General features: G+C 42.7%; 1 protein-coding gene across 1 annotated transcript in view; it reads right to left on the bottom strand.

The window, feature by feature from the left end:
• LOC310871277 (voltage-dependent R-type calcium channel subunit alpha-1E-like) overlaps window positions 1–14,615 on the bottom strand; it is a gene marked incomplete at its 3' end in the record, with an annotated part of 83,376 nt that extends 68,761 nt beyond the window's left edge. Inside the window, exons 1-4 of the mRNA XM_083782763.1 lie at window positions 14,272–14,615; window positions 6,540–6,806; window positions 1,990–2,095; window positions 581–720 (exon numbers count right to left, since the gene is read on the bottom strand). Coding sequence (XP_083638889.1) covers window positions 581–720; window positions 1,990–2,095; window positions 6,540–6,806; window positions 14,272–14,375 — 617 coding nt within the window. The 5' untranslated portion in view covers window positions 14,376–14,615. The remainder of the gene's footprint in view (window positions 1–580; window positions 721–1,989; window positions 2,096–6,539; window positions 6,807–14,271) is intronic.
• Between the last annotated feature and the right edge of the window lie 298 nt (window positions 14,616–14,913).

The raw sequence follows: 14,913 nt of genomic DNA, 5'->3' as shown, positions 1-14,913 counted from the left end.
AGTTATGCAGGAACGCCTACTATGTAAGTTGCAAAAAACTACTTTCTGGCCTTGCCAGACCATACATCCAAACAGAAAATCTGATTGCATTAAACGACGTTAAACAACATTAAACTCACTTTGCCAAGTCACTTTGCCACTCGTTTTGCCATTCACTTCATGCATACAGACATACACACATAGCTCCGCATAGGAGTGGCTAGCACCAACGACGTAGAGTCTGTGGGGGCCACGGGGCCGCAGCCCCCATGAAGACTCCCAGGGCCCCTTTAGGCCCCCATGAAGATTTTCGTGGACATTTTACATTTACATTTACATTACATATTTTCTGGGAATTCCAAACATTTTGGACCTCTCCGCCGGCAAATATTGAGGATTGATCAAACTCTTCGGCTCTGGCTAGCACCACGCAGAAGCAGAAGAACCACACACTATAATGCACCAATATTGTAGGTCTCATCCAAATATCAATTTTAACAAAAAATAGGCCAGACAAGATGCAGGCTTCACAGTGAAGGGTCCCTTTGTACACTCTCAGATTGAAATGAACTCTGGGATTATACAATGTGTAATCACTCACCCGCTGCAGACTACTATGAAGTCCATCACATTCCAGCCGTTTCTCAGGTACGAGCCTTTATGGAACACAAACCCCAGGGCCAACAGTTTGATCCCTGCTTCAAAGCAGAAGATTCCAATGAAATATGGCTCTGTCTTCTCCTGCAAGGGTGACATGCACACGGACAACATTCATCGTTTTGAAGGAAACGTATAGGAGCTGAACTGGTCATTCAACATGAATCCATTTATGGCCAATGCACCGCAAAGCCGTCAAGTGTTGTGAAAATTGACACTTAATTTTTAAGTGAGGGTTTTGCTGTGTACACAGCATGCTGTAGGCCTATATACGATTTATACTTCAAGTAGTATAGCTCAGTGGTTCCCAAACTTTTTTGTGTCAAGGACCCCCAAATTTATTAGGCCACGGACCCCCCCCCATTTGAAAACATATGCCAGTGACCCCGATAAGGGAGGATTTTTACGGCTCTAGCACTGATTCCGAAACACATTCATTTCATGGACCCCCAGTTTCACACACATTATGCCACGGACCCCTGATTTAATGGCATTTCTATCTCTGGGACCCCAATTTATATTGTTAAACCACTGTTAATTTAACTCTGAGAGTGGGTCTGAGTTACAGACCCATAAGGGTCCATTTGGTTGCAAATTATCATTTAGCTGGGTCCCACCTGGAACTCCCTCAAGTACCCCTGGGGGTCCCCGGACCCCACTTTGGGAACCACTGGCTATAGCTTGTATCTACAAGCTTACAACACATTGGATTGCAATGTGTTGCGAGCTTGTAGATCGACCTTTTTGGAATGCTGACACTGTCGTACGACAAAGTAGCCTATGAGTCAGCTGTAAGGAACGTGGACGAAGACAGACTGGGTCCTCACCAGGGGGGCAGATATTTTGTGAAGCCACTAAGGAAATCGGGATTTCCTGAAAGTTCATATAATGGCCTGTTGTGGCGTTGTCATTGGGCCCAAAAAAAACCATAGCCCCATAGAAGCCCATGTATTTCTTCACCTAGACTGTATTACCTAAAAAACATGGTCATGAATACTTTCTGCTTTCAGTCACTAGTTTAAAGTCTCATTTCTAAAGTCATAATATTCTTTTTGGAAAATTATGGTCCCATTTATAAAAAAAATGACCATAAAGTCGCGTATGTTCTGAGGGGCGTGGCTACCGTTACAGTCTATGATCGGGATTCCCCACCCACTCGAGTCAAAATAAAAACCAACTAAGAAGGGGGGAAATTCCCGCCTCGTTGTCTGGGCCAGCCAATGGCCATGGCTGGGCCAAAACGGATCTAGAAAGATGGCGATTTACAATTCAAGGAATGACAGGCTTCATTTTACGTTCATGTTAGACCCGGGGAACACTTTGTCCATATTTCTTACAGTCTATGGTCCTCACCAATCTCTTGGCCATGGGTGTTTTATCCTCTCCGGGGAGGTGCTGCTCCAGGGCCAGGACAACGCAGTTTGCTGTGATGGTGGCCAAGATCATGTATTCAAATGGTGTATGGGCCACAAAGTTAAGGAAAGCACTTTTGTCAAAGGGTCAAAACACATACTGTAGATTGGTGCTATATACACATATTATGTGAGAACATTATTTTTGACAAATGCCCAGACCTAGAGAACTGATTATGATGATTACTAACATGGTGGAATGAGTAGAGATGCAAACAACGTATGCTGCCTTATAAGTTGTGGGGTTTTTTTGTCAGTTTTCATTAGCGTTTCAAGAATCACATGACGCACACACACATGACATGACAATGACACACTTCTCTTACTGTGCACTACACTGTATATGGTTTCCATTACAGTAATTCTTCACGCAGTGGAAGCACGAGGACACAGAAAGACAATTAGATGGATGGATGATTTAAGCGATGGGAGAATTATGGAATGGCTTGTATTTCCGGGCATTGGAAGCAATCTGTTAGAGGGAATGCAGTATCCATGGCAACCTTGGCTTTTAAAAGTGCTTTATGTAAGGAGAATAAGAGAGTGCTGGAGTGAGGGAGTGATTGAGTGAGGGAGTGATGCAGTGATGGGGTGAAAGAGTGACGCGTGAGAGAGAGAACTGGGGTAATGGAGTGATGTGGTGAAGGAGTTACACAGTAGCGTAATGGAGTGAGGGAGTGACAGAGTAGGGGGGTGAGGGAGTAATGGAGCAATGGAGTGATGGATTGAGAGAGTGAGCGAGAGAAGGAGTGAAGGAATGAGAGAGTGAGGGAGAGAAGGAGTGTTCTAAACTTAAGTCACTTTCATCACATTGGGATATCGCGTTTGGTATAGGAGATGTACACACACGCACGCACACACACACACACACACACACACACACACACACACACACACACACACACACACACACACACACACACACACACACACACACACACACACACACACACACATACATGTATACACACACACACACACACACACACACACACACACACATACATGTATACACATACTATACTGTGCCTCCTCAATCATCTAAAGGCCATTTCTCCTTCATTATTGATTTTCTCGCCTTGAGTGAAAATGGTGTCACTAACTCAAATAGGACAGCTGAGATAGAGCATCTGGAACTCACAGTGACTGAGACTGCCAGGTTCACATTAAACCAAGGTTTTTTAAAGTTGTTCCCAACAGTACCAGAGACACAAACACAAACGCATGATTTGGTACCACCATGATCATAGACAAAACTGGGCAACATCATACCCGCTCCCAAAACGACCTTATTTTAGAAGTCCCCATTGTGAATTCCGAATTGGGTAAAATAGCCTTTCATTACCATGCACCTCACATGTGGAACTGTCTACAATCAATCGTAAAACTGTATAACTTGATTTCACCTGAATGTTTTAAAAGACTTGTAAGAATCCATTTGAGATCTAGCTGTACTTGTTCACTCTGAATTGTTTCTTATCCTGTAATGTATTTGTGTTTATATTGTATGTTATGTGTACTGTAATCAGGGCATTATTGGAAAAGAGAGCTTGCTATCAACTGTACTTCCCTGAATAAATAAAGGTTAAAGAAAGAAAAGAAAGAAGATAATCATCTAAGATTTTGTGAGCACTTTCTCAGCAGGTCCCATTAGGCAGAGATCTGGTGACCTCAGTGGTGAGCTCACTGCTGCCCAGTGGTCAGCTTATCTTTCTCTCCAAAGATTTGGTGCCTTTTCTGCCTACAGTATACTGTAGTGACAGGAAAAATGCAGTGTTGTTTTCGTCGACTAAAAAAGGAAAAATGTTCGTCGACTGCCTTTTTCCACTGACAAACACTAAAATGGAAACTAAATGAAAAGTAAGCTATGGTGACTAAAACTAAGAGTAAATATACTGACAATTTCGTCAACAAATAAAAACTAGACTAAAATCTTAGGAAGGGACTATATTGGACAAGAGATCCAGTAAAAGTCATTTTACACTTGGTTGCATGCTGAAAATAGCCGATGTACAAGCTCACAACGCGCGTTGAGCTTGTAGATCACTCAGCAAGTGTAAAAACAGTCATTACGACGGCATCAAGGCCCGCCAAAATACATTTTAGTCGACTAAATCAACTGTAGATTTAGTCGACTAGAATCCTATGATATTTAGTTGACTAAAACTAGACTAACACTAAGACATTCCAGGTGACTAAAACTAAATGAAAACTATTCAAGAGACTATGACTAAAACTAAAATCAAAATTTGCTGCCAAAAACAACAGTGAGGAAATGGAGTGCGACCTTAGAGTATATATTAATAGAGACGGCACCCGATATCTCCTCCCATCCACTTGCATTAAGTTGCTCAAAAGCGCATGAGGCGATTTCACTCCTCCTTCCGGGTAGGAACAGAGAGCATTCTGGGATTGATTGGGCCAAACACATGCACGCGCTGCCGTTGACTATCATTGCACGCGTTCAGCGTTCACGTGTCATCATGAACGTGCGCAATGATAGTCAACGGACCAGCGCGTTCATGTGTTTGGCCCAGCGCTTCAATACCAAATTCGGCCACTATGTCCATTTGGCCTCAGGGTTTCCTCCGGGTGCCGTCTCTATTCATATATACTCTGAGGGAGCGACATGCAGCAAAGGTCGTCGGGATCGGGAGTCGAACCCGCGACACGCTGTCAGGCTGGATTAGCAGCCCAGCGGACCGGACCGCTAGGCCGGCCCAGGCCGGTCAGTCTACTAACCCCCACACAGCCACAGAACCTGTGTGTATAAAAGTATACATATCATTGCAATTATGGATGATTATTGATTACGCTATAATACAACCCAAAAGGAAACCTTAACATGTAAGGAAAAGAGTATACTGTTTTTGATATCTCTCCTCTTTTACACTTTCATTGGCTTTGTGTTGCTGCTCACACATCCAGTGTACAAAACACTGCTGCTGGCCTACACAGCAACCAAAGACATGGCAACCCTATACCACTTCAAGACATGATACACAACCCAACAACCCAACCCCAGTAGATCAATTAATACTGGCATGCTGTCCGAGCTTTCCCTAATAAAACACCCTGGACAACGTTCCACACGACGTCCTAGATTCTTCTCCCTACTGGCTTATACCCAAACTGTGGAATTAAGCTTCCCCTTTTTGCAGTCAGAAGAACTGCAGACTTGGGATGTTTATTTCTACAGTGGAAAAGCAGCAAGCAGATTTTCGTACCAACACCTACTCATCATGGCCAGGTTCATATTCCAATGAGCCCTCTGAGGCAGCAGAGATGTGCCTACATACCCACCCACACACAGCGAGCAGATCGCCACATGCTAACCTTCTACATTCTACAAGCTACACTGTAGCGTAAACCCAGCCAGCCCACAAAGGCATATAAGAATGTGTGTGCTTCCGTGATGCATTATTTTCTTACTTTGCACCAGTGGTTACCAAACCTTTCATGTCAAGGACCCCCCTAATTGACACTAATTAGCCCGAGGACCCCCCATTTGAAAAGATCTGCCAGGGACCCCCATAAGAGAAGGTTTCTACGGCTCTAGCAGTGATTCAGGGACCCCCATAAGAGAAGGTTTCTACGGCTCTAGCAGTGATTCTCAACCACTTTCATTTCAAGGGTCCCCGTATTGACCTGAATTAGGCTACGGCGCCCCATTTAATGGCATTTCTACCTCTGGGACCCCAATTTATAATCGTAAAATCAATGCTAATTTAACTCTGAAAGTGTACAAACAGAACCAAATGGACCCGTTAGGGTTCCGTTTGTACACGCTCAGAGTTACAGACCCATTAGGGTCCATTTGGTTCCTAACTATCATTTAGCTGGGGAACTCTACCCTCAAGTACCCCTAGGGGTCCCCGGGCCCCACAGTACAATATGTACTGGTTTGAACGGTGTAAAGTTTACAGTACAAACCAGTACATATGGTATGGTAGCCTATACTGTATATCTCAAATAGTTATGTTATCGCTGACCTAATGCCCTAAAAGTATAGAATACCGTAATATGCAAATAAGCATGTGTATAGGGAGAATTATGGATAGCAACACCAATACATTTTACAGGCTAAGGCTTACTTATAATACAAGCTTAAAATTACCCTGAACTCAGGATAAGTTCTATGGGACACCAGCTGATAAAAAAGGACCAAATTATCACTTTTCAATTCATTAAAGTATAAAACATAATAAGCCTCCTAGAGATCATGTTCAAATCTTTGCATTACAGCAACCGTTACTCGGGAGCTGTCCGTGGTGCTGCTATAGTCTGTCAGGCAACAGCAAACTCGTATACAGTACTATAGAGTACACACACACACACACACACACACACACACACACACACACACACACACACACACACACACACACACACACGATTAACAAGGATAAATAATGTCAACATGCATTTAACTTGTAGGTTCAATAGCCTACACAGGCTACACAACCTTATATACATTATGTGGAAGGATATGGCCACTCGATGATTCTCCTTGCGTATTTCCTAATGACGTTGTCCTCCGCGAATATGAAGAGCGCCCTGTTGACGGTGAGACAGTTCTGTCGATGGGGGACGGGGTTGTACATCGCCATGGTTCGAGCCCTCTGCGCCCTGGCTTGTTTCAGGGACACGGAGATCCCCCCGGCCGACGCCGAATCCTGGCCGTCTCCACCGCGCTCCGCATCCCCGTCTCCGGAGTCCATCGTGTTCGGAGCAGCCTCGTCTCCGAAACGAGCCATTCTATATGTGAGGAAATTAGGATATCAGCACGGGGTTCAAGGTTTTGTTTTGTTTTTCGCCACGAAATGAGGCGAAAAGTTGAAAAATCTGTCGCGTCGAGACGAATAAAACATCCACTTTTCAATCCAACAGCCAACCTGTTTGAATGCAAATGCGATTCCCAAAAGTGGCAGTTGTAGTAGCATCCGTATCAGTAAGGCAACACATTTATAATACAACAGTCAATAATGGACCAAAGGAAATGAAACATATCCATCTATACCTCTGAAGATGTGGTTGCACAGACTATCTCTTTCATTCCATCTGTTCGGAGCTGGTAAACCCGCGCACTGACAGCAAGTTTAATTGAATGACGACCAGATGCACGGTGGTGGAATATCCATAGTTTATCTTACAATTCCCTCCCAAGGTCTACAAACAACATTACATTTCAGTCGGCATGAGAGCATGAGAGCTAATTGCGGAAAAAACAAAATAAAAAAAAACACACTTCCGAAACACTTCCAAGTAGCCTATAGTCTTCACAAACTTTACAAGACAGGAGGAGGGCACACACACACACACACGCGAACCGGAAGAACAAGTTGAAATAATGAGCCCGATTTAGTCTACTTCAAATTAATTTGCTCTCTATAAAACAATCTAAAGTGTGAGGGAGGCGAATAGCTGGAATATAGGAAGCACGACATAACAGCTAACTATCACACTCGAGGCACCCTCCCACAGTGTTTCACGAAGGCTATTTGAAAATGTAAAGCTAGGGGAACATACAACATATTACATATTAGTCCTACACGTGTCGGGGACCAACCAGGTGTTGCAGGCGAATTAATGAGTTCTACGCCAATCAGACTGTTAAGACAAATTTAAACACCTGTGTTGGTCCCCATCATGGCAGCTGGTGTAGGACTACATTTAAAACTCATGAATAGGCCTATGCATATTTTAAGAACACATAACATTTACAAAATAACAAAAATATAATCTCTCCAAAGTTTGATCTCAGAATAAGCGACAGCGTAGTATTAAAAAAGACTTGAACCATGTATGGAAGTCAAAGAGTGAGCGGGAGATGTTAAACAAATGCATTTAAGTTTAATACTAACATTAGAAACATTACAGACAGGGGTAAACATGCCTGATCATGCCTCAGAACATCGAATTAATTAAAAAACAATTCCCTCCCTTATGTTCAAAGTAGTAATCTAATGTCCTCATAACATAAAAATCACACCTGTGTGAAGTGAGGGGCGCTCTTATCATCGTACATCATCCAATAAAAATGAATACAGTATACTTCCTCATGAATTAATTTGTCAACGTATGTTATTATCTATGTTATTATCTTTTAACCATGATACAATGTAAAAAATATTCAATGTATTTAATGTTATATACCGGTATATATATATATATATATATATATATATATATATATATATATATATATGCCCCGAGCTGAATTAAAACTTTGTTTAGAAAAACATTGTTTAGAAAAGTCGATTTGTTCAGACACATTATGACGTAAATTATCCTTTCATTGTCAATGGCAAATGTGACAGCCATGGTGTAGGCTACTATCAAAATATTATAAAACTGGGTCATTGTGCTAATATTGGAGTAAAAGTAGGCCATGAAATAGATCTGAGGGCTGCTCCCTTTTTTTGAGAGAGAGAGAGAGAGAGAGAGAGAGCTTTACACATTCAAGGTGAGCGGGACCTCGTTATAGGCAACTGGACTTCCTCTTGCCATCTGCTGCCTTCTTCCCCTTAAAGCAGACGCTAGGTCTATTCCTCCAATTTCCACTTTAGACCCAACAGGGAGCATCACAGCAAATTATATTTAGTCGACTGATGTATTGAATGACACTAAATTGTAGCAACAAACGAACCAGTTTTCTATTTTTGAGGGGCGCTATAGCCCCTCCTATGTCCAGCTTTGAGGGTCCTACTCCTAACACAAACACTGATTGACAATGAATGGCCAGTTTTTACACTAACATTGTGTAAACACAAACTTTGAACACGAGAGAGACTCGGCTTCTTCGCCTGGAAAGGAGCCAGTTTGGTGGCATCTGGTTATAGGATGCCTCTCGGGCGTCTCCCTATACACTGACACCGAGGCGCGTCAAGCCCTTGACTCCGCCCACCCCCGGGGGAAGTTGTGATTTGCTCTCGTTCACTGCAATGCAATTTGCGGCATTTTCAAAACAATATTGCGCAGAGTATTTGCAATGCCATACGTTGAAAGATCTGTTGCCCGTGGACAAGGCACGCTACCTCCGCAAGTTGGATATTATCGGCATAGATGTTTGTCCGTATGTGATTAAGGATTGGACCAAGTTTTTGGGCGTTTCTGTCTTGCTTGGTGTCAGTGTATAGGGAGGTCCTCGAGGCATGTCCCACCGCATGGGAGGAGACCCCGGGGCGGGGCGGAGCGAGCGCTGGCGTTTTGGCATGGGGGGGGGGTCAGATGAACATATGGAATGTCAGAACAGGTCAGCTCCATATATGGAGATCTAAGGGTTTGTGGTTTGAGGTCAGAGTCGCTGGCCGGCTCCATATATGCAGAGCTAGGTGATGATCCAGTCTTCTCCATGTATGGATATCCAGGGTTAGATGAGGTCAGTGTCGTGATCTTTATATATGGAAATGGCCATACGTGACGTGTCACAAGGCGTGATGTCACAAGGCGTGTTGTCACGAGGCATGACCATATATGGAGACTAATAATATACAATGGACAATAATATACCGCACATATATACTTTGTCGTATACAGTGTATACTCCGTATATAGTGCATAGAGTGAAAGTACAAGCTCATAATGCAATGTGTTGTAGGCTATAGAATTTAGATCGTCTTTTTTGTTTTACCATAATGTCTATAATGACAAAATAGGTTGAAAGTGGTTCTTAATACATTATGTAGCATAATACCGTAGGAATTTATATGACTGGTCAGCTCTGTGAATGTCTAGCCGTGTATACAACACAATGCGGGCATCTCCAAAACACCACGGATGACTATTTTGAAATCAGCCAAGAGATTATTTGGCAAGGCTGACACTATAAACTAAACAAGAAAACAATCACCTGGGACGAAAATGGCAATATAATGTGAATAAGTGAGCATGCTGCAGCTCCAAACTTCATGCTCTGATTCTGTTCCCCACCCCCCCCTGTATCAGTTTAATGATGTAATACGACCCGGAACAATGACCTGATGCTAAATATAACACATTGGTCATCATATATTTTGGACATAATGGCATGTATGTATGTGTGTCACCATGAGTCATGTGCACATTGGTTCACTGCAGGTACAGTACTATGATCTGAATGATGTTATATGGTTAGTATATATATAACAACTAGGCTATATAACAATTTCTTTCATAAGCTCTGTGTCATTCACTTCATTGTTTCCACTGAAGAAGAAAATAATCACACCTGCGTAAAGTGAGGGGCGCTCTTATCATAATACATCTTCATGATGATATTGTCAATGGGAATTTGTGTTATAGGACAAAATAGCCGATTCGCTCGGCTACATATGACGTTATTCTCCATTCGTTTGTCAATGGCATTTAATGTTTGTGTTAACGCAAAAATACCCGATTTGCTCAGACACAAAGTATGTGACGTAAATTCTCCATTCAGTGTCAATGGCATTTAATGTTTGTGTTAGGGCAAGAATCTACACTATAGCTGAATATAGGAGGGGCTGGCACCCCTAAAAAAATACTTTTTTACACAAGGTCCTCCAGAGAGAGATCTATGATGGACGATGGTTGTCCAGTAAAAACATTTATCCATCTCTACATTACATTCTCTCTCTCCCTCGTTCCCTTTCTCTCCTCCCCCCCCCCCCTCTCTCTCTCTCTCAGTTGTTTCCATAGCGACATAGCATTGCATTTCTGCTCTGTTCTGTTCTTTTCATTTCATTTTGCCAACAAAAGTCATGTTGCACAACAGAGCATCCTCTTCTTCCTACAGCAGAAAGAGGACTTCCCACACACACACACGCACACGCAAACGCACACGTACACACGCACGCACACGCACACACACACACACACACACACACACACACACACACACGCACACACACACACACACACACACACACACACACACACACACACACACACACACACACACACCATTATGCACACACCATATGCATGCACGCACGCACACACGCACGCACGCACGCAAGCACCTCAGGGTAACTGTGCCTCAATAGCACACCGTGTCAAGGATTCACTCTGTGTGAACAAAGGCTGCAACTGGACAATTTCAAGGAACAAGTTGCAGGAATCCAGCGTTATTTCCAGCTATGTCTGCTTCAGCATTATTGTATCTACTATACCAGAGTAGCACAGAGGTAACGCTATAGTCCATTTCAAAGCAATCACTGCAATGATGATTATACAGGTTTTTGTAATGGCATTATGTTCAGCTCTCCTTTCGGCCTACTCAGAGGGTCCTGAAAATAGCAAGCATGACATGTTTATATAGTCTGTCAGAGGGTCAAATGTAGAAAAAGCCAATCAAAGCAGATGATACAATTATCATGGTTATCGTGGTTTTAAGGAAAAGGCCTGATTTTTTGCCATAAATCAGTGGTTCCCAAACCTTTCAGGTTGAGACCCAAAAGAGACATTAGACGTTTGCCCCGGAACCCAATCTAGTGCAAAAATCGCAGATCTACAAGCGCACAATGTGACGCTTCACGGCACGTTGCAACCTTGTAGAGCAGCTATTTTATACTTATTAATTATACATTTTTTTTAAATTTATGGCAATTCTTAGATTTGTTTGTTTGTGTTTAAAATGTATGAAATTATCGTACTTTGTTTTTTAAATATAGGAAGAGAAAATGGGATTCTTACTCAAAATGGTCAGTGACCCACAAATGTGTCACAAGTCACTCACGACCTACTGTTTGGGAAAACAATAAATGACACAAAGAGATGAGAAGCTTTCCCTCAAGGTAATATGGAGCAGCATGCATGCATGCATGCAGTGTTCTCATACTGTATCTTTATAGAAATACAGTAGCATCGAAGAGAATATACTGGCCAAGCAGAGTGACGGACGGGTGACATGTTAAAGCTTTAATGGGTGTACTTAGCACCATAACTCAAAAAAGAGCATTTATGTAATTGCCGACAGGATTTCAACCCCATTGATTGGAGTGGTTTTATTTTTCTCTCTGTTCCCTAGCAACTGACACACCGAGTTATGTCGGTTTGTGCCGACTAACAACTAACATTTACATACATCATGGTGATTTTTGATAAGCCAACATTTTACCAAAATAAGCAGTAGTTATGTGAAATTATAGATGCGCCTGTTTCTTCAATACTAGAAAGAAAAACGATTAGGCTGCAAATTCAAGCATTTCTTTCAACTCAACAGTAATGTTTAATACTGGATTACTACACAAACTACACTGGATTTTAATGTTTTGTCACAAAATGACATTACCATGTACCACACATATGCACAACACATATATTGAGCATCATTCAAGCCAAAGCAACACATGGCCTTTGATAAAAGGTCTTCACATTTAGATTGTTCTGCTTTGTTTGACTGATTATTACTGTAGTTTGATTCTGTAGCATCCCCTAATGGACATATAGACACAATACATGTTTTAATGAAAAATCCTATAAGAGGAGAGAGACGTGAAGACAGAGAGAGAGAGAGAGAGAGAGAGAGAGAGAGAGAGAGAGAGAGAGAGAGAGAGAGAGAGAGAGAGAGAATACTACACATTGATCAAGAGAATATATGTGGCCAAATTTGACTGAGGGACTGCCATTGGTTTTTTCATGTCATATGAAAGCAGGGAATCATAGCTTCAAATTGACATATTGGTTGTTCAGTTTGACCCACCAGTTTTGGAGATATGGCTTATAGAGTAATGTCCTGCAGAGAAACAGCGAGTTGAGAAAACAGACTTGAAAGGTTCACTTCTGGGGTCTCTAACATTACACCTAGCTACATGTTTAAGCATTTATTTCATATTTACATGTCGATTTCAGCTCTGACACAGTGACACTTATTTCAGACATAGAACTAAAGAAAAGATATATATATCCAAAATGAGTTAAACTAATTTTGGATATATATTTTTTCTTTTCTTTAGTTCTTCTCCTCTGGTGAAAAGCTGGAATTTGCGCGATGCCAGGCTCTCAGTCAAATTTGGTCACATACTGTATAGTGGAGAGTGTGTAGGAGAATATGGACAAGGGGACGACGGTGCTAGCAGTGAAGGGTGGGGGCGGTATGGAGTGCCACTCCACATTCCAAGTGATGGTAACCGGATAATCAGAGCGATGTGGCACCAGGGTTCAAAGTTCCACAATGCAAGTGTACTTAGCATCACCATTAATAATGCGCATGACTGATCGGCGAACACACCACCAACGCATGCCTAAAAAAGAAAGTCCACGTGAAGTGAGGGGCGCTCTTATCATCATACGTCATACACATCACCTCATTCTGTCCCAATAAACTATTTGCATCCTCACTTTCGTCTGTGTTTACACAAACCCTCAAAGCTGGACATAGGCCCTTCAACAACAACAAAAAACACCACAGCCAAAGCAGCCGGTATAGGTAGTATCAAATGAAAGCAGTGGGAATTTCATCAGTTCAGTGCAATTATTAAAACTAAACAGTTATTTTACTCTTGGACAAGGAAATAAAACGTCTGGGTTTCCGAGGCTAAGAATGCAGTGGCTTTCCCACTGCAATAGTCATGTAATAGGTCATGTTCTGTATGTACTGTATAATCATGTATGAACATGCTGTAGTTAATTGATGTGAACTTTCACCCTTCCTCTGTGGTATAGTTTTTTTTTTTGAACATGTCAATCTGGGAAGTGAGCATTGTTGTTTTTAGCAGCAAATTTCTATTTTAGTTTTAGTCATAGTTTACATTTAGTTTCAGTCACATTAATTACAGTTGATTTAGTCGACTAAAATGTATTTTGGCGGCCCTTGAAGCCGTCGTAATGACAGATTTTACACTTGCTGAAAATGGCCGATCTACAAGCTCTCAACTTGTGAGCTACAAGCTCACAACTTGTGAGCTTGTAGATCTGCTATTTTCAGCATGCAACCAAGTGTAAAATTACTTACACTGAATCTCTTGTCCACTATAGTCCCTTCCTGACATTTTAGTCTAGTTTTTATTTGTTGACAAAATCGACAGTTTATTTAGTCGTAGGAGTTTTAGTCATCATGGCTTAGTTTTCATTTCGTCGTTTTTGTCAGTATGAAAAGAGAAGGGAACCCGCACACTCATATGCTCCAAAAGATAAATTTATTGACGACGTTTCGAGCCAAGGCTCTTCATCTGGTCAAACGTTTTTGTCAGTGAAAAAAGTTAGTTGACGAACATTTTCCGTCATAGTATTAGTCGACGATGTGTGTATACTGTATACTTACTCCCACTCTTTCCTGCGGGCCTGCGGAGTGCACTGGATCTTGTGGGCCTGATGGGCCATGATGACGTCCTTCTGGTCCACGAGTCCCCCCCGCCGCCGATGCATGCTGTGGGGGCTCACGGAGGCCGAGCTGGGCTCGGAGGAGCCGTCGTCCCTTCGTCTGTAGGGCAGATCAAAGCTAGCGGCCCTGGGCGGCAGCGCCAGGTACTCGTCCAGAGCGCGAGGGACCTGCAAGGAGCAGGAACGAGAGCCTTGGGCCAGGCCATGGCGTGGTGCGGTGGAGCTGCAGGGGGTCCGCCAGTCCTCGGGCTCGGGGAGGGACAGGGAGGACTGGACGTCGTGGGTTTCTCCGGCTCCAGCAGCGCCCCGGCTTGGACCAGACCTGCCCGAGTCGCGAGGGTCAGTTGTAAGAGAGAGAGATTGGTCTGAACTGGTGAGCATCTCTGGAGTGTTTGGCTGCTGCGTGGAGAGGTTGAATAGTTTGGTAGCTGCCAGGTTTCACCATAACGCTGTGAGGGGTAAAGATAAACACTCAATTAATTACTTTGTAAAAAAATTAAAATAAAATGGCTGTTCTTCCCCCATTGCTCAGACATCCGTTGACCTCCTGAACAAAGGGTGATTTTGCCTTCAATTAGCCTCT

The sequence above is a fragment of the Protomyctophum parallelum genome, assembly GCF_964188405.1.
Source record: "Protomyctophum parallelum genome assembly, chromosome: 14".
NCBI lineage: Eukaryota > Metazoa > Chordata > Actinopteri > Myctophiformes > Myctophidae > Protomyctophum > Protomyctophum parallelum.
The sequence above is the reverse complement of the archived record's forward strand: the minus strand, read 5'-3'. Positions and strand labels throughout refer to the sequence as shown.